General features: G+C 40.1%; 1 protein-coding gene across 1 annotated transcript in view; it reads left to right on the plus strand.

The window, feature by feature from the left end:
- RCAN2 (regulator of calcineurin 2) overlaps positions 1–20259 on the plus strand; it is a 94232-nt gene that overhangs the window by 6629 nt on the left and 67344 nt on the right. The window contains exon 2 of the mRNA XM_064448201.1: positions 2580–2803. Coding sequence (XP_064304271.1) covers positions 2582–2803 — 222 coding nt within the window. The 5' untranslated portion in view covers positions 2580–2581. The remainder of the gene's footprint in view (positions 1–2579; positions 2804–20259) is intronic.

The raw sequence follows: 20259 nt of genomic DNA on the forward strand, positions 1-20259 counted from the left end.
ACAACTCTTGGCTCTTTGTCCTCTTGACTCTGTGTAAAGTTGGCTTTGAAACATCCCTCTCTGCTGAATGGACTCTTGCAGGTTAATATGTATGGGGGAAGAAGGGTTTTGCCCAGTGTGGCTAGAAAATACTCAGTACCTTCATTGACTGCAAGTAACTTGACTCTTGTGAATGAAAAACTTCATACTTGCAGGTAAGTCTGCTCTGCCATATAAGTTATTTTGTAACATACCAGGCTTGAGGTTTATGTTCATAAACCTGAAAGCAAAGAATCTAATCTTGACACAGGCTATATACGATGGCAAACATATTTAGAGATGATTGCATTTGGAGTAGATGATCTATTAATATTTTCTGTCACATTCTGAATGTAAGGTTCTTCCTTAAGCAGTAGTGGCTGCTGTGAAGGTTTCTTTCTAGTCCTTATCTGGGTATGACTACACTGAAATGTATGGTAATACTAGGCTTAAGTGAGTTGGTTCAAATACCAGAGGCAATATATGCTGTGATACTGAGTTCCTATACACTAACGTGTACTACTTGAAGTTCTAGCCACCTCCTCTGTCAGTTGTTCAGGCTTTTTTCTTTTCAGTTAGAATTAAATTCCTAAAATGCAATTAGTTGGAGATAGTTGTACTAATGTCAGATTGAGGTGGTGAAAAGACTAGTGCATATTTGATAGTCTAAAAACTTGTTGCCAGGTTGACACAGTAAAAAAGTGATAATTGGCCTGAGGCTTTCACGTCACACCTGCTTCTTTACAACACGGCATCTTTGTTTTAAAGCCCTCCCTCATAAATTACATGCATAGAACACAGGACTAGGAAACTATTCTGTTTTTAGCTGTGTAACGTATTTTAGTACCCAGAAAAGGAGGACAGCTAAGAGCCTGTGACCTACCAGCTCTCTGCAGATCATTATATGCACTATGAGTGGTATTGCTGTCCAACATTTAGCTCTGGACAAGGTCCTGAATTATCCTGGGCTGACCTTGTGGTTCGGACTAGATAACCTCTGCAGGCCCTTTCCGACCTTAGTTGTTCTGACTGGCTAATAAATCTGGTCCTATCATGTGATCTGAGAGTGTGGTAAGCACGGACTCAGTGCTCCAAACCGATACTTTTGAGCATGACTTCAGTTTGGTTTCTTGGGTACTTTGTCATTAGCCCTGAGACTTCAGCAATAACAATTACTGACATTTCCGTAATGTAAGGTTATGGAATTATGTACTCTGTCATCAGTCAGATGTCATTCCAGAGCTGCAGCAGAAATGAGGTTATATGAAAGGCACGGGCATGGCAAATTAGCTCCATAATTTAGCTTTGCTTTACTGAGATTAAGTCTAAATAAGCCTATTTTTAATAAGAAGGGTTTAATTTTGGACACCAGTCCTAAATAGTGTATTTGAGCTAATATTTACAACTATTTATAGAGAATAGCAAGTATGCAATAGAGCAAGGGCAAATCTGAAACAGATGAGCACACTGTGTTTATGTAACTCCTTATTTTATGAGGAGAAAAAGCAGCCAATAGTTGCACCTTGCTATTGAAAGAAGCAAAAATATAAGGTAACTAATTATTCTTTTGCATAGCTTCTAGTCAGCTTACTAGAGCTGTATAGAGGTTATAGTCTGTCTTATACAGCTGTACTAAGGACTGACTGCACTAGCCATGATAAATACCTGAATTTATACTAACGAACACACTAATAATTAATTGGACCTTTACTTACTCGGCTGGGAGGAAGTTTACTCTTGTATCAAGAGTAGGGTTAGTGTTTGATGTATGGGCTTGTTACTTCTGTGTCCTTCAGTGTGTCTTAACATTATCTTTCTACTCCGGTGGATTTGGGGTAGAGGCTTCAAAGACAGCAGGATTTTCCTTAAAGGTGGTGAGAATCATCTCCTGAGTCCATTCTTCCCTTCCATTTTTTATTTGCTTCCTAATGTGATTAAGATGCAAATGAAGAAATTGCTAATGGGCCTGGAAAACCAGGGTATGTTCTGTCCTTCTACTGTAGAAAAAATTGACTTTATTCCTTGTAATAGTGATACATCTTAGTTGTACTGGTTTTGATTCTATGTTCATGGTACTTTCTAACAGGGTTGACTTTTTTGTCTTTTTTTTCCTGAGTTGATGCCTGGTATAATTTTCAAAGCTATTTTCATTTTCTTCTTATCCAGTGCATTACACTTTCTCTCTAAGCCGACTGCAAGCTCAGAAGCCCCAGCCTGCCTTCCCAGTAACAAACATGACTCTTAAACCCAGATACAATGTAGTAATTTCTTTTAGGGCAAGGGGCACTTAAGTAGTGCCTGGCTTTTCTGGTTCTGTTTAGCAGCTTGTGTTGATATGGTTAGGTCTCTTCTGGGCTAATAAACGAAACCAGAGCAAAGTCCCTACTTGAGCCTTGGTGACACTAGTCTTGGTGTCCAGTTTCAGAGGTCAGTTGTTGCCTTAAAATAGTGTGAAATAAGCTTTCTACAAACTAAGCCCCTAAAACTAAGAATTTTTGGGTTGTGTATGTGATATTTTTGAAAGCGTAGTGTAACTGTGTCTTTCTTCTCCATGCTGCCAGGGATGAGGGGAGACTCATACTTTGGAATGCGAGGCCTCGGTCACTATGGCTGCATCCCGGAGGACGGAGGACAGTTCTTACTCTACTCTCTAAATGGAGACAACGATTTAAAGAGATGTTTTGCAGAGGAAGATTTTCATGAAATAATTGACTTCAATGATCTCCCGAATTCTCTCTTTGCTTGTAATGTTCACCAGTCTGTGTTTGAAGACGAGGACAGTAAGGTACAGTGTCAGTTTCCATACTTTCCATGTAAGAGAAACATATGCCTTATGTTTATGTTTACTGCAGTTTCAATCAAACAGTTTAATCTGTCTTGTACAAAGAAATTGGGTCACAAATATGAGTTTCTAAGGTGACAACAACATCCTACTGTGTTTCTTTCAAGAACTTAAAAGCCTTTTTGTCAACTGCAATGAACAAAAATGTTTTTCTTTTGTTCAGATTTGCAGAATACTGAAATGTGGGTACATGTCTTCATAGCAACCATAGTTGCAGTCATGATGGAGGTGGCAAAGTTAAACATGTGAAAGTTTCTCCCATTTGCTGATCACATACCACTGTGACAGGAGGCTGCCTTTCTTCTGTTTCCTCATAGAATCATTTAGGTTGGAAAAGACCCTTAAGATCATCGAGTCTGACCATAAATCTAGCACTGCCAAGTCCACCACTAAACCAGGTCCCTAAGCATGCCATCTACATGTCTCTTAAATACCTCCTGGGATGGCAACTCTACCACTTCCCTGGGCAGCCTGTTCCAATGCCTGACCACTCTTTCAGTGAAGAAATGTTTTCTAATATCCAATCTAAACCTCCCTGGCCCATCTTGAGCCCATTTCCTCTCGTTCTATCACTTGCCACTTGGGAAAAGAGACCAACACCCACTTTGCTACAACCCCCTTTTAGGTAGCTGTAGAGAGAGGTAAGGTCTCGAATGTTTTTAGTTATCTGAAATAGTATTTTAGCTGGAAAATCTAAATTGAATGATAGTGAGAACAAAGACAAAAGGAACTGCATGAGTATTTTTAACTCTGCAATTTGTTTTCAACATTGTTTTAGACTATATCCTCTTAAAATTAAAAAAAAAAAATTGCAGGAAGTGTTCCATCCCTCTTTTTTAGCCTCCTAATCTAACTGATGGAGATGTCAGGAATATAAAACTGATAGCTTGGAGCTTTATCTGATGAAATTAGCCCAGACTAATTGTTACAGGCACATCTGAGGCTGCCTGAGTGTCTCATCCAGAATTTTCAATTGAGAAACAAGCTGGCAGTGGTAAGGAGGGTTTTGGCTGGAACTGGCTGATGAGGTATCCAGATAAAACTGCAGATTCACTGGAACCAAAGCTGGCCAGGAAGTTAGTCCAAGAGAAAGGGTCTTTTGTGGGGAAATTACCAGATGAAAGGGAAATAAAACAAGACTTCTAAGGATACAGGCTTCCTGTTAAAGGTACTGAAATTGGTACCTGTTGAGGCTCCACAAGTGGAATTATGCTGTTCTCTGGACTTTTATAACTATCTGGTAATGAATTTCACTAAACTTGAAGGGGTCTGAAAGTCCAGTTTTAAAGGAAGAAAACAGTAGCCTGCCTAGAACTAGAGAATATCTCTTCATCCTGCAGAGAATCTATCCCCAGTTGCTGCTGAGCTTTCCCATTTGAAAGCTGTACTCTAGTATTTAGCTGATGGCTTAGTTAGCAAATGGAATGGGTGATTATATAAGAATGTGGGATAGCAATCCCCAAAGACTGGCAGGACTTAAGGATGTGCCTTAAGGATAGCAGCTGGGTTGTGGAGGTGGACATTCTGTTCCATGTGCATGTCTGTAAACTATCTGACATAGATTGAACAGCTCTGTTTGCAGGTAAGTAGTTACTCCTCTAAGTCTATATTTAACTAGATGGGATTACCTTCAGATTTCTCATTAAATCCAAGGACCTGGGGAGCTGATTATGATTTTTATTATTCCTGTAGAACATGTACTTGTGTTCCTAGTTGATTAATACCCGTAATCCTTTCTATTATTAACTGTTGCTGCAGGATAAGAGCACACATGAATTCAACAAAATATTGTCAGGTTACTAAGCTAAAGTTTAAAATATCACAATCACAATAAATACATGCTGCTAACAATCATATCTTCAGTTATATATTGATCAAATGTATATGTAGTGGTACACTAAGCTTTTTAAAAAATATAGGGTAAACTCCAGTTTGTGCTTGAGTAAGGGCATGCAGCAACCCTGAGGGAACACTCAGCTGCACATACACCTGCACTGTGGGTAAGCTGATTTGCTTTGTTCTTACTGTGTCCTGTATCCCATGCACCCTTTCACCAATATCACGGGGCTGTACAGCACTTCTTAGAAAGGATTCTGTGTTGCCTACCAGGAGTGATGGCATCTATAGGGAGCTGGAGTTTGGACCTTCATTTCATGAAGACAAGGAATTCTTGCAGCCATGCGCTTTACAGCTGAAGAAACTGTATCAGGTCAGGCTTGAGTTTTCTCTTGGCTGGCATCCTAAGGTCTCAATATAGAGTGAGTCTGAAGAGTTGTGGCCCCGGCATCTGAAGATGAGTGTTGCCACCTGGCTTGAAGCTGCTGAGGAGTGACTGCCTGGTCTTAAAACACTGGCAGAAGAAAGGGGTATATAGACTAATACTAGCCACTTATATCTGATTTTTCTACAGTAACAAAGCATCTGGTCAAAAAAAATATTTCCCTACCTTACAGACCTGTGTTCTTGGAACGAAATCTCTGCTTAGGTCAGGAGAATGTCCTGGATAGCTGGGTTGATAATATGGGCATTTAAGGATTTGCACAGGATGGCTTAGCAGCTTCAATGCTCTGATTGCTACAACTGAAGGGAGGTCGTTTTGCTTATCTCCACTCCCATCATGGGCAACCTGCTCCTTTGCACAGAAAATGAAAGCGTACCTTCTTCACAATGTGACTAGAAAATACTGAGCTTTTTAGTTTTTAAGGAAGAACAAAGGTGTGGAGAAGTAGGTTATCCAACAGGCCAGTTGCAAAGCCGGGACCATATTCAGCTGTGTTCCTATCACTGTCCTGTGTTCTAATCATTTGTTTTGGTGTATAACCTCTTAATGGTAGGGACAGGTTTTTTGTGTTTTGGAATGTATGGTGACTTGGTTGGGTCATGGAAATCTTATTGTAAAGCAGCTAAAAATAAAATTACTCCTAAACCCTGGGATTTGCAACATGTCTCTTGGAAAAACTGATTTGGACTACTTACATGAGCAAGATATGGCAAAACTGAGACTGTTATTTTTGGCGGATAGTGTGACTGAATGGGAGGTGCTGCTGCTTTTATCTTTCCTGATAAAACAATTGTGGTGGCGAGCCAAAGGGCATGACTGATTACTCCAAAGGCTTGGATATGTGTGTGTGTTAAGTTAATTGCTACACATAGCCCTCAGGCTTTCTGGATGGTAACTCTTCTGTTGTGCTTTTATTACGTGTGTATCACTGTTTTGTAAAGCCACCCTTTCTGTTACATGACTGTGCAACTTCCCTCGGGCTGAAACTGGTAAGCGGGCTGTCAAAGTGAAGTATCTTTGTCTCTTAAGATGGTTCCTTCAGATGCTGTAATGCTTCAGGAGATGTTTACACAAAGCTGTCACTATTAGGATATGCTTACGTGAGGGAAGGATGTGTTTCCTCAAGCTGTTCAGAGGCTGCGTGCTCTTTTTTCCCCCCACTATTTTGGCTCAAATTGGAAGGAGCACCTATTAAACTTGATAGTTATATTTCAGATAAAGAAGGTTTAATCAGTTTCAGAGCATTTTAGTTATGGTGGAGCTGCCTAGGACATGATAGCCAAAGTCCATTAAGAGCTTTTTTTCTTGCCTGTGTAATTCAAACCAATAGGGGATATTATTTTCTCATGCAGAAATAATAGTGCCTAAACATGTGTCCAGTTCTGGACTTTCCAGTTCGAGGAGAATGTGGACATACTGAAGAGACTCTAGCAAAGGGCCACTAAGATGGTGAAGGGACTAGAGCCTCTTTCCTATGAAGAAAGGCTGAGAGCTGTGACTCTTCAGCCTGGAGAAGAGAAGGCTCAGGGGGATTGTATCAGTGTGTATTAACACCTGAAGTGAGGGTGCAAGGGAGACAGAGCCAGGCTCTTTTCAGTGGTGCCCAGTGCCAGGACCAGAGGCTGTGGGCACAGACTGGAACACAGGAGGTTCCTTCTGAACATCAGGAAACACTTTTCCTACTGTGAGAGCGACCAAGCACTGGCACAGGTTGCCCAGGGAGGAGGTGCAGTCTTCTTCCACGGAGGTAGTCAAAAGCTGTCTGGACATGGTCCTGGGCAGCTAGCTTTCAGTGGGCCTGCTTAGGCAGGGGTGTTGGACAAGATGACCTCATGAAGTCCCTTCCAACCCTCACCAGTCTGATTTTGTGAACAAATGTTACGTGTATCCTAATTCTTCTGATGAGGAGGGTCAGTGTGTGAATACAAGACTGGGAAATGAAGGTGATTAAAAATGCATTTTCTCAACCACAAGCTTAATGGAGGCAGGGTCGGGAAGGGAGGAGAAGTCAAACTAACAAGTCAATGGAAAAGATAATCCTACTTTAATGGAAGGACTTTATTATGAAAACAGTTACTATTTTCATGAGGGTTTCTTTCACATTGTAACTTTTATTACATATATTGGATGACTACTTGCTTTACTGCAGAAGTCTATAGGCTTCCTGTGACCTTTTTTTTTAAGATGCATTATTGAGCTCGGGCCTTGAAAAAGACTTAAGGCTACCTCAAGTGAGTGCTTGGAATATTTGTCCAAGGATGATGCTTTAAGAGAACTCTGTAGCCTTGCTTGGAAAGGCTTTTTTCCTTTTTACTTGCATTCAGCTCTCTTGACAAAGCACATCTTTGTACTGCTATTTTTATTTTTAAGGTGCAGTAAAAGACACTGGGCTGTTCTGTGGTCTGCTGTGTTGTCTTTAACTTTTTATATGTTCATTGTGGAACAGAAACTTTCTACTGATGCTTTGACTCTGAAGCATATAATTGAAATGTGTCTGGTGAGTGCTCCTTTTAAACAAAGTGGAGCCGGTATGTCTGCTGCCATGTGTGAAATGTGTCTTTGGCTCCCTTTTCCTACAGGCTAATTCAAGAAGATGCTCTAGGAGGCAGGCTTTGTTTCTGCAGGGGAAGATCTGTTCATTTTGACTTCATTTTTAAAAACCTAGATTGTGAAGTCAGAACCACTTTGGTCATATTACATCACCGAAGCCTCTAGGTGTTGAGTCATCGTTATATTTAGAGGGTGGCACACTTCTTTTTAGTCTAATATTAGTGTTCAAGCCTGGACTCAGTGGAAGGTCACCGTAGCAAAGATGAAGTCACTGCTCCAAGGCTGGAAAGGAATGCAGGCTTCATTCTGCCTTCCTGGTACACTTGCTGTTGCTTTGTTTTACTTTCAGTTTTTCTACCTTTTAAGGTTGTTGTTCGTTGGTACGATAACATTATCAGAAACTGCCACTTGAAACAGACTGTGCCTTGAGCTGTGGAATCTCTACCTACTTTGTTTTGTTCTGCATTATAAATGGGATGAATGTTATTCCCTGTCATTCTGTAAAAATGGAAATGTTTCTTTAATATGTACTGTATATGTACTTTTATTTTATTAGATGCAGAGAGCTTGCAAAGAAAGGCTGCTGGACCAGTGTCCTTCATCACTTCATGAATCATAGCTGCCCTCTGGGAATCCTGTCTTGCACTGTTCCTTGGATGGTGGTTTACGGACACTAAGAACTGCTTGTTTTGTATGATCATGGAGGCACTAAAATTTAGCTATAGGAAGCTGTTCTTCCTCTGAGAAGTATGCAGTCTAAAAAAGTCATTTTCCATGACGTTTATTCTGTAACCCACTTCAAATACTTTCTCTGTGAACCATATCAGTGCAATAAAATATTTCAGCTAAAAACACCTATGAACTTTCATGCTTTGCCTCTGAGATCCCATCTGACTGCTGGAGTGATAACCCCAACTTTTTTAGCCCCATTATCTAAGTCCTCTCTACAACCTAAAAGAGCTGTTGATATTTGTCATTCATAAACCTACCTTAGTGTCCTTTCTGTGGTACAGCTGCTGGACCTTGTTAGTCAACTACATGTTGACACAGGGAATAGGATGCTGGCCTGACAGCTCCTCTGTACAGCTGGTGTTTCTGTGCTTTACTGACAGGTCAGTTGTGAGTTATGCTGAGGGGCTCAGGTAATGAAAGCAGTTGCTTCATGAAGTTGGACATACTGTATTATGAACTATCTAAACATGACTGGCACTAAGATCTACAAAGCACATGAGTGTCTGGGGCTCCCTAGGACTAGAACCTTAGCCACAGTAAGGTGCTGAGGTTTCACTGGAGAAAAGGGCAGTAGTGAAGAGAACCTTCACTGACATTTGGGGTCTACTGTGCATTCATTCTGGTTTGAGGGAAGGAAATGAACTAGTCTTGATTGGTGTGGCTTGCATAGTCAGAATTTTAATATATATCTATATAAGGAGGTTGCTCTTCTTGCTGTTAACAAGACAACTTGCTGAGGGTTCTAAAGGCAGCTCATATATTTATGCATATAGGGTCTGAGGCTAATTTTATCTGGGATGATCTGCAGAGTTTGTAATGGAACTGTAAGGAGTTGTTAGTCTAGTCTGGTTTAGGTATTCCTTCTCTTTTCCCTCTTAGGCGGTTCTAGCTGTTACTGAAAGGCTTCAGCATTTCTGCTGTCTTTCTGGAAAAATGCATAAGCTTTATGATTTGACAGCCTTTGAAGAAACACAAAGGGCAGTTGTAACTGAGTTACTGAGTTGTAACTGAGATTGGGCAGTTGTAACAGTATAGTCAAGTTGAATTTGCCTATGTCCACTTCATCGCATGCAAGTAGAAGGTATACTTGGCCGTGATTATCCTGGTGACATCCAGGAATTACCAAGCTCTAAATATTCCTCAATTCAATCAGTGTTCAACTCCTGCTCTGAAAATATGTTGAGCTTTTTTTTTAAAGCAACAAAAAACTCTATCAACCAACCAAAAAAAGTAACAAGTATTTCTGGTCCTGACACACGACTGTCTGTAATGTGGACACTGTCTAATAAATTATACAGTACTTTGGGTTATTTTCCCATCCGTGCACAGGGTGCTTGGTAGCATAAATGCCCTTGTTTCGATGGAAGAACATGCCTGGCAAAAGATCAACTGGGTTAAAGGTAGGCCTGTATTTGTTGCGGCTGAAATTTGGAGTAATGCTTCAAAGCATGTAACTATACTAGTTGTTTGTAAATTACAAAAATAAATGGCCTAATGTTCTTTCCAGAGCACACAAGACAGCAGTGACTGTCTGCTTTTTAAATTTGGAAATGTACTTTTCTCCTTATGGACAACTATGGAAAAATTATTCTAGTGTTGTCTTTCTGTCATGCTCTACTCTGCAGTCTAGAGGGAACACGTTATCTCAAGAAACCAGGGTGGGTGGGAAATCTTTCCTGGGAAAGGACCATTCAGGGTAAGTACTTCATTATTTTTGTACAGGAATAAAATGTTCTTATCAATTCTACTGAAATATACAGAGTTTTGAATAATGAGACCTTTTCACAAAGGTGTTGGTAAATCGGTACCAAGGTTTATGAGGACCTTCTGTTGTGGCATGAGAAAACAGGCTCTGGGAGTCAGAGGGAATTGTAAGGTCCTATCTGTAAGTCAGTAAAGAATTGTTATCTTAATTAGTCCTTTCTCTAGCACAGCGGACATGGTAGGATAAACTGTGGGTAGGTCTACTCAAGAGATCTCTAAACACTGTACAAATTTAAGATTCCACTTTGCAGTTGTCTGTCTCCTGTATTAGGTTGAACTAAACTCCTGGACTCAAATGCCTTTTGATCTTTGAGGAAGTTGAGATCTGGCCTGGAACACTGAAGCTAGTATGCCTTCCCTCTGAACTCTACCAGTGTTAGCTGGGACGTGGAGTTCAACCAAGGGCTTCTGCTGACAGAGAAGTTTTGGTGGTGGTAGTTTTTTCTTTTTGATTACCCTGTTTGAAAATATTTGAGAGTTGACTGCATGTACATGGAATACTGAGCATTTTTGTTCCCGAATGATAGCAGGATATGTTGCCTTCTGGGATGAGAAGCAAGAAAACCTAGCAGCAATCTCTCCATGCAATTTTATGCCATTTCCTATTTACCAAGTTTGAGAAAGTTTGATTTATTGTAACTGGGTGAGAGTTGCTATTCTTAACCAGTGTTACTCCTGGTTTTTTTTTTTGCCTTTTTTCATGTCTGACAATCTAATGTGTAGCATGTCTTTGTAAAGCAATATAAAGCCGAGAAGATAGACACCAGGTCACACTTGGAATAAACCGCAGCAATGATTTCTGCAGGAACTTCCTTGCATCTAATTGAAACTTTTATGTCGGCACAGTGTGTATTAAAGTAAGAAGTCAACCCTTCTGGTAACTGCTGACACAAGCAAGAGCTACATCTTTCAAAGGAAAAAGCTGCCTTTATGTAGTCTATAGACAAATCTTTGGTTTGTTCCACTGAGTAGTTTGTATCTGCTAATAATCAAACACAGTTTTTCCATTCTCCCTCCAGCAAACTGTCATTCTGAAGTCACCAAAAATACTGTTTTTCTAGCTGATAGTAATCAAAAAGTGCAGTAAAGCCATTCTAATGTGGTTAGTGCAGCAGCTGTTCCTTATTTTAATACCATCAGGGGTCCTAATCTGTCCACAAGTTTTGATATCAGTTTTCTGGCCCAAGGAAAAAGCTTCTAAATGAAGGTCAGCCTTCATTACCAATGCATAAAGATACTGCATTTGCAGAAGCTACGTTCTGGCTCAATTGCTTTCAAAAATGTAAATCTACAACTCTAATTACCAGTTACTTAAAGGAATATCTCAAATGTTTCATACAAAACGTATGTTAAGAACGCTGCACCAGAGTATAATGTAATTAGTAAGTAATGCTTATTGGGTAGGGAAAAAGTAACGCTTGAAAAGAAAGGTAGTCTTAGAAAATGAGGGACACTGGAAGGTGATTTGAGGTAATACAGAGCGGAGAAGAGGGACAGCAGCTTTTAAGATTGTGGCATTGGTTGAGACAAATTCTGCGACAGATTTGAGCACAAACCTGAGAGATCGTATTCAGAGTTGAACCAAGGTGAACTGAATTATCAATTACTTCTGTGCATTTAAAAACATGTTCTCTTCTGTGCCAGATAAACTCAGGGTTCTTTGTGGCCGATGGAAGTTTCAGCATTTGCTGAAATACTGCAAAGATTTCTCTGTGGCTGTGTTCTCAGAGCCAATCCTCAGGCAACAGATCTGCTGATGAACTATACTATTCTGTCAGCTGACTTAGTTTCCTGTGTAGTACGAGTGCGTGAATGGTTTTAAAAATAATGTATCTTGTACTTTTTTTATTGTCTTGCTTTAATTTGATTGCTTTTAATTGTAGGTTCTTTTGCTTTAATTTGATTGCTTTTTATGGATACTTTACCCTGCTTAAGTTACATGACTTTTGTGCTAGGCTTTGAAACTTAATACAGAAGCAGAGGCATTGGAGATATGGTAGATGTAATGTGTGTGTCTCAGAGGGATAAGAGAAACTTTACCATGTGATAGAGACTAATGAGCTGGAAGTTAAGATGACAGTAGGATTGGAAGAAGAAATTACAGTATCCCTGGCAAGAGAGTAATGAAGGCATCTATTACACTGCAGCAGAGTGGATTTAAATCAGTATGTTATCTTTAATTGGTTTTGCAGTTAGTCTAAAAAGCATAAAGACACTGTAAGACTACTGCATGCAATCACTTAGAAATTTTGCATTTAATGTTACTGGAGCTAGTATAATGGAGAAATTGGGTAGCTTCATCTGTGTGTTTTCAGTGGCTGGCTGGCTTAGAAGGGAAGAACAAAACTGAAAACTTTATAAGATGCTGAGGAAATGAGGTACCAGACCCTTGTGGAGTGGGAGTTGGCCCCTGCTTTAAGGCCTCAGTAAGAGGCTGGTGTGCACCATGGGGCTGACTTCTAAAAGCCATGATGAAGTCAAGCAATGCATGTCTCTTCTGTTTTTTATTCTTCATGACTCAGTTGATTGTTTATCTGTTTCTCAAGATATTTCTTGTTGAAGGCTTTGGGGTTTAGGTGTGTTTATTTGGTGTGGGGTGGTTGTGGGTGGTTTTTGCTTGTTTTCGGTTTTTTGTTTGTTTTTGTTTAAGAGCTGGAGTCCGTGGTACCCCTGACTGAAAATACAGTCAGTTCACTCAGGCTGAAGTAACACCAATGTTGAACTGAAAGGAATGGGGTATGTCAAGTGGCCGAGATTGCGTTGCGTCAAGCTACGGGGCTGTCTGGATCAGCCTTCTGCCAGTTTGGAAACTGGAGTTACTTTTATTTGGTTTTCCCTTCAGTTCCTGGGGCAGGGCCATATACAAACTGAGAGCATTGACACAGCACAGGCCCTGATCCAGATGCTGGCTCCTGTGCCGTATCAAACATGTTTAATATACATGAGTAAGTTTACTTCCTTTTGACACTGGTTGCTTTTACTTTCTTGCCTTTGCAAAGCTTTTGGGTGGTTTCTTCCCAAGAATGCCTGTTGAACAAGCAACAAGAAAATTCAGGTTATATAATGATATATACTTAAATTAATAACTTACAGACCCATTCTGTTCTTATCTGTTAGCGATCCTATTTCTCTGAATAAATACATATGGCTGCTTCTCACCATCTGAATTAAAGGTTTGAGGCATGGACAGTTCCAAATTCCGTTCAGGTCTGCTGCTGTCAACAGGAACTGCAGAAATATGTCACAGGATGGTGTTATGCTGTCCTTCTTTCCCATGTAAATCCCCTTATCTGTAGCTGCAAATCTTCCTTGTTACTATGACAGGTTCATTTCAGGTGTTTCTTTAAACATAGCGTCCATTATATCTGCTGTGCTCTCTGCAATACAGCCTCTTCTGATATGAGCATTCTAATTGTTCCCGTTTGTCTTGTAGTTAGAGGGAGAAACACATAGCAGAAATGGTACAGGAGTGTTTCTTAAGAAGATAATGTTTTCCTTTTTATTCCAGTTTCAAATGATTTAAATAATAAAGCTTATACCTTTTAAAGAGTCTTTCCCAAATTGTTTTATTCTTTACTGATCCTCTTAATATATCAGCCTTATAGTTTTGAAACGGAAGTTTTTCTGCCTCCCTGCTGTTTTAGGACCTACATATAGCAAATGTAGTATGTCCTGTGTATTTATTTAAATTCTGAGAAATGTTTGTGGAGGTAACTGTCCCTTACTGAAGCACAGTTCAGACTATCTGTTGAAAACCCTATTGCACTCTAGTCTTTCTGTTGATCTAAAAAGTGTGATCAGACTAACATTATGTAGTGACAAGAAAAAAACTGTTCAAAGTAGTTTGTCCACAGTATGTGTCTGCATTTCATGTATTTATTTCAGGTCTAAGAATTAAGGCAGATCTCATAGTCGTAAGGCAGATCTCATAGTCGTAAGGCAGATCTCATAGTCGTAAGGCAGATCTCATAGTCGTAAGGCAGATCTCATAGTCGTAAGGCAGATCTCATAGTCGTAAGGCAGATCTCATAGTCGTAAGGCAGATCTCATAGTCGTAAGGCAGATCTCATAGTCGTAAGGCAGATCGGGATGGATGCCTTGTCAACACCTTTACTGAACACATTACAAAATAAGAGGAGATTTTTCTGAAACTCATATATTCCGTTCCCAGTACAATCCTTATTTTTCCAGCCCATTCTTTCTCTTTTTATTCTCCTATTAGTAGGTCTTGGACAGATCTGCACGTTGAATGAGAATTATTCCAGGGTAAAAAACCAACCACCAACTACTTTTTGGTAGTATATCTGAAAGGGAAGGGAGGGGTAGAGCCTGTGCACAAACATTAACAGATGCTGGATTCTCAGAAAATTCTTCATAGGCTGAAAGTCATGTGAGGACAGTGACTTTTAGGATTTGTCGTGTTTTATATGTACCGCAAATATGTGGTATACAGTGTCTGGATAGCCTGATCTCCTTGAAATATTTGGTACCCTACCTTGCTTTTTCTCCTACTTCTGCATTAGCAGTTAATGCCTTCCCTACCCCACTGTGCTTTTAAAGGTCCTTCAAAAGCAATCCTTTATCCACATTACTGTACCATATGGGCTGCTATTAACCCCAGACCTATAAGACATGGGTTGTGTCAGTATTCTGTGATATTGATTTAGGTTCTTGTTAATGCCTTCTGTGTGTTTGAGCTTTACGGTACACCTGAATCACCATCTATATGTGGTTCGTTCTTTTTTCTTAAGGTTGTACCTTAGGTGTGTGCAGGGTAGGGTTGAAGGAGAGTATTTGAAACTGGGATTCTCACACAGCTGTATCACTTCTGAAAACCGGGTAAAACACCAATATTGTGGAATTTGAGGTGAAAATTATGAAAGTGAAAAGCACTGTTCCACTTGTTTCTGATCTTTCCTTGCACCTAATAAGAATACAGCAGGTCACCTTGATAGTGAAGTTAATTTATACTCACTTAGACTATTTCTACTGTATAAAGCAAAATCCTGGCTGGTACAGAAAACCCCCACACTTTCCATGACTAATCCACTGTGTGTGAACTAAAGTACATCAGGATGTGTGTGCTCTGGCTGTATCAAGTGCCATGGGTGCCATCTGCTGACTGCTCCTTGTACCACATAGCTCTTGAGCTGTGGGAAGAAGGAAAGATAACATATGTTAAGGCATGTAGTTTTAAAGACCCTGGCACTTGAATATTAAATACAAAATATAATTTTTTAATCCTTGCTGGTTTTGTGCAATATGAACAACAGTGTTCACCCTAAATGTATTTGAGCTTCACTTCAGCCCTACAAAAAAGTTTTAAAGTAGTTATTATTACCATCAGTGCTCTTCTGCAGTGTTTTTGCTTATGTTGAACCTAGACCCTAAGTTTTGCAGTGTATTGCGGCTCATTGTCTGAACTCAGCTTCTAGCTGTGCACTTGTTTATATTTTAATCTCTTACATGTCGGAACTCTTTCCTCATGCCGCTTATATTCAATATATAGTATCCTGTAAAGAGCTAAGAAGTGAGACTGAAATTTCTTCATTGTGCTTCCTTGCAAACCTGGTAAAATAGTCTCTTGTCCTCAGCAAACCTACCAGCAGTGCTACTGGGTAAGGTGGTATAAATAGTTGGTATACCTGATTTAGTAACAAAGCTGAGAGAAGGGGCTGGAGGAATACAGTTTAGCTAGGCCCTGGAGTAGTTTATAGCCTATTTATTAAATTGGTTTTAAAGGGAAACTTCTAGTTTGTCTCATTTGTCATCGTTTTCTTCAAAACCTAAACTGATGTGTTGCTTTGGGTCACTCAACTGAATGTCAGTAAGTATCTACTGAGGAGAAATTCAATCCTAATAAGAATGAAAGTGTAATATCTAATGCTATAGTCTTAGGCTGTGTTGCTGCTCTAAATCAAATCGTGTTCTGGCAAGGGTTCCAGCACTATAATGTGAGATAATGTCTTCAACTGAATTGTTAAAATGGTCCATGACATGCTTTTGGCTGAGGACAAATAGTATTTTCTCTAACAACTTCCAGGCATAGTTTGGGAGTCTGCATCACCCCTGGGATCATTCCCAATAGCCATTTCGGAAAGTAAAAGTTAATGGTTTCCATGAAATAATTTAATTATCACTTAATAGCACAGATGAGGCCAGCACATAGTGGTTTGTGTCAGGGTCCCAAGTGCACCAGCAGGCTTCAGTTACTGTGACCAGCGTCATCTTCTGTTTATTGGTCCACGAGCTCCATTTAAGCTCAGGATAGGGCCTTCATTCCTGGCCTAAAATATTACATAGGTCTACCTGTCTCAAGTCCTGTCCTTGGACCCCTACTGTAGCCTTGAACTTCTGTTGCAGCCTCTTTAGTTTTGGCTCTGGTTGCATTTCTTTCTCTTCCTGTCTCCCTGGATGGACCTGGGCCTGTTTCCATTGCTCTCTGTGGCCAGGGCGGTCAATGGTTGCTGTGACCAGCACCCTGCGCAGCCCTCCCTGTTCAGCTGCTGCCAGATAGGCCCTGGTCTGTGAGGGCATGGCCTGTGCTGTGGTCACCCTCCACATCCAGCTAATCCTCACTCAGGGAGCAGCTTTGTTCTTGTTACTCCCTCACAGTTGGCCTCAGGACTTGGGAATGGGCCTTGACACCACTTAACTTCTGTCATCTAGAAGCAGATTTAGTGCCCTGATACCAGTCTAAGCCTGCTGGATTAACTGGAGACTTCTCATGTGATACCTTGGGATCATGTGATTGAGCATATGGTGGGGCTTAGGTTGGTTACTCATGGAAGTATTGCATATCAAATAGGGACAGTAATTCTAGAAACATCTAGTGGGGGCCAAAGATGACATTTTAGGGTCGTGCAAAATCAAAGGTTAGGCGCACCTTCTTTATGAGACTAGTGTAAACTAAGGGGTTCTCCAGAGACTCTCATCATAGCTGAAAGCAGCATGCAAGGGCAGATCCTAATGGAAAGTGGTGCAATCTTCAATCTTGGTGAACACCAATGCCAGAGATGATGTGCTGAAGATGCTTTACTAGTGTCTGAACCGACATATAGCTATTGGTAATGGGTTAACCTTGAAAGTGTAGGTAAATCCGAAATGGGTTTTGAGACACGTTTATAAACATTCTTCCTGTTACCTGATCTTCCAAACCGCAGTAGAAAATATAGTAACTACAGAGGAGCATTATAGTTGAAAACCGTGGAACAATACCATCAAGACTTCTGTATTTCCTACCCAGCTTTATTTGCTTCTAGCAAAACACTTAAAATTCCAGAGTTGTTTTCCTTCATTGTACAGACAAAACCAAAACATTTGGAAGTCTTTAACCCCAAAATAGGGTCACCCTAATACCAAAGTGCAGTGAAGGTATGTGCTTGAAAAGTGACCCTTTGTTCTTGTATCCCAGCTTTTTTTGATTCTTTCACAGAACTTGAGGCTGTTTTTTCTGCTTTGACTTCAGTTTGAAGGAGTATGCAGTCTGTCTTTAAACTTACATTTGAATCTTCCATGGTTGAATTTTAATGAAACTAGTATTTTTTTTCCCCCCCCAAAGAATTTGGTTCTTGATTACCCGAGGCTTTCTGCTAAAACACGTTTTGTCTAAACAAAAAAAAAACCTATGGAGTTCTCATAATGGCCTCCTTGAGATAGATGCCTGCCTACTTTGTGAGAAAGGTTAGAGAAAAGATCTGAAACAGGAGTTCATGCAGTTCCTTTACCTTTGCTTTTTTCCTCTTGCTGTTTGCTTTCCTCTAGACCAGTCTTGCGTCTTGCAGATTACAAAATCAGAGGGTGCTGCTCTGTGCATGTTCTGTCTGTCATTTCAAATTACTTTCTCTTCTAGATGAGAATCTACTTTTTAAAAGCTTGTTTGTATTATTGTGCATTACCATATGTTTGATGGATACGTGAAATAAGTTACACAAAATTTCAGACATTTTATACAATAGTCGCTCAAACTCTGAATTAAAACACTGCCAACTTGTATGTTGCAGTGGAACTGTAGCTGAGTAAGAATTGTCTGCAAGGTCTGAACAGCACATCTTATGCAACTGAAACGAGTGTTCTGCAGTGCGGAAGGCAGTCTTCCAAAAAGCAAGTATTGATATAAGCACCACAGGAAACCGATTGCTTCTCAGTGCTTTACATTAATAAATTGCTTTCAATACTTCTTAATTGTCTGCTGAGCTCAGAATCCTAATGTGTTTTTAAATATCCAAGGTTTCATCTCTCTGTGTGTGTATATATATATATATATATACACACACCTTGTAGTTTTATATTTGTTCAAGGCTTTATGGGTCTCCTACTGTGCTAGTGAACTTCTGATGAAATAGCTTCACTGCTGTATTGATAACAGTAAACTGAATCTGTATGTGTGAGAGTTCTTAGACAAGGCGTAATACTAGGTTACATAGTTGAACTTTAAGTTAACCATTTTTCAGTGCTTAGAAAAAAATCTTGTTCTAACTCCAGCTGTATGGCTGGTATTTTGTAGCTGATTCCTTTCAAACAGGTGGGGCAATGCCTGGAAAAAGAGGTTTAGAATGTGTTGGAAGGGTTTAGAATCTGGCCCATGGGGGGTGATGGTGGAAATCAGTGCATGAAAACTTGAATTACAAAAAAAAGAGGCCTGAGGCACAAAAAAAGCACTTGGAACAAATGCAAATCCTGTTTCTAGAGATTTAGTTTTGCAGTTTTCCTGTACTCCTAATGGTGTTGCTAATGGGCATGTTACAACAAGAAGGGTCAACCCTCCACACCCCTTGAAACTGGGAGCTTAAGTTTCTTTTGCTTTCTTGCCCCATTGTTACCTGTAACTTAAAATAACTCCTGAAACACATGAAGTATGTTTAGAGAGGAGACAGTTTCATTCTGCACACTGTGCAAGGTGGAAATATTAATTGACTTGACTGAGCATCCTCTTCTTCCATTGGTCTGTATCTTTCTAGCTTAATTTTAAAGTTAGTGAGATTTTATTTTTTTTTTAATTCACTCTGCATGCTCAAAAGGAGCCGGGGGTGGTGGTGGTGTAATCCTTTTGTCCCTCAATGGAGTCGGTGGTCGCAATCTCCCCCTGCCAGAGTTACCTTTCCCCCAGTTACTGTGCTTTGGCAATTGTCCAGTTTTTCAGCGCCTTCTGGGGCAAGATGTTCCCTTTTATCACTGCTGACCTTGCATTTGTGGCCTTCCCTTATCTGCTCAACCTTCTCTGTAGCAGCATGTTTCTTTCCACTGTCAATCCTTGAAGGTCTACTGATTTGTGCTCTTTTGAGGAAGTACTCGTTCGTGAGGCATGCCTTGCTAATACCCTCTTTGCTGGCCTAAGCGTTTTTACTACCTTGAATATTCTAAAATTCTGAGGTGTTAGTTTCCACTTGAAACTGATCTTTTCTTAACTACTAGCAACTCCTGTGCTATTTCCATTTCATCCAAGAAGAATATTTATGTTTGAGGTAACACCATGAACATGGCTATGCTGCTGTGTTAAAGTAGTTTTAGTCTACTGCTCACCTTGTGTACTTGGGTAAGCAGTAGGTTCTGTGCAGCCTAAGAAAAAGATAGTAGCTTATTTTTTGAGGGAAGCTGTCTGCTTCTCGATGCTGATACTGCAAATACAAGCTTTTATCTACCTTTTAGGTTGTTTTCCTTTTCACAGTTGGAATCTCCCATCTGTCTAAATAGACTCACCAGAAGTCCTTTTCAAGATCTTGGAAAAGAAACGTGGGAGCTTTTTCATTACGCTTCTGTTCCTACTGGCACTTTAAATTCTCCATGTGATACAGGCCAGTAATTCAAATAATATTGTATTTGGCTACAATTCCATTTACCTATTCCACTTACCTTCTCAACTACCCTTATCATGATTTTGGGGAAAAAAACAAAGCCAACAAACCAGAACACCACCATAACCCCACACCCGCCCTCCCAAGACTATGTGGGTAAAATAGTCTTCAAATATCTGTTTCTAGTTCTTGGTTGTTTTTTTCCTAAACCCCTCTATTCCCTCTCAGTGTTTGCCGCCATCAACCTGTTTAGCTGTGGATTGTACAAGTTCTGTTCT

Source organism: Phalacrocorax carbo, chromosome 3, assembly GCF_963921805.1.
Source record: "Phalacrocorax carbo chromosome 3, bPhaCar2.1, whole genome shotgun sequence".
In the NCBI taxonomy this organism is placed as follows: domain Eukaryota; kingdom Metazoa; phylum Chordata; class Aves; order Suliformes; family Phalacrocoracidae; genus Phalacrocorax; species Phalacrocorax carbo.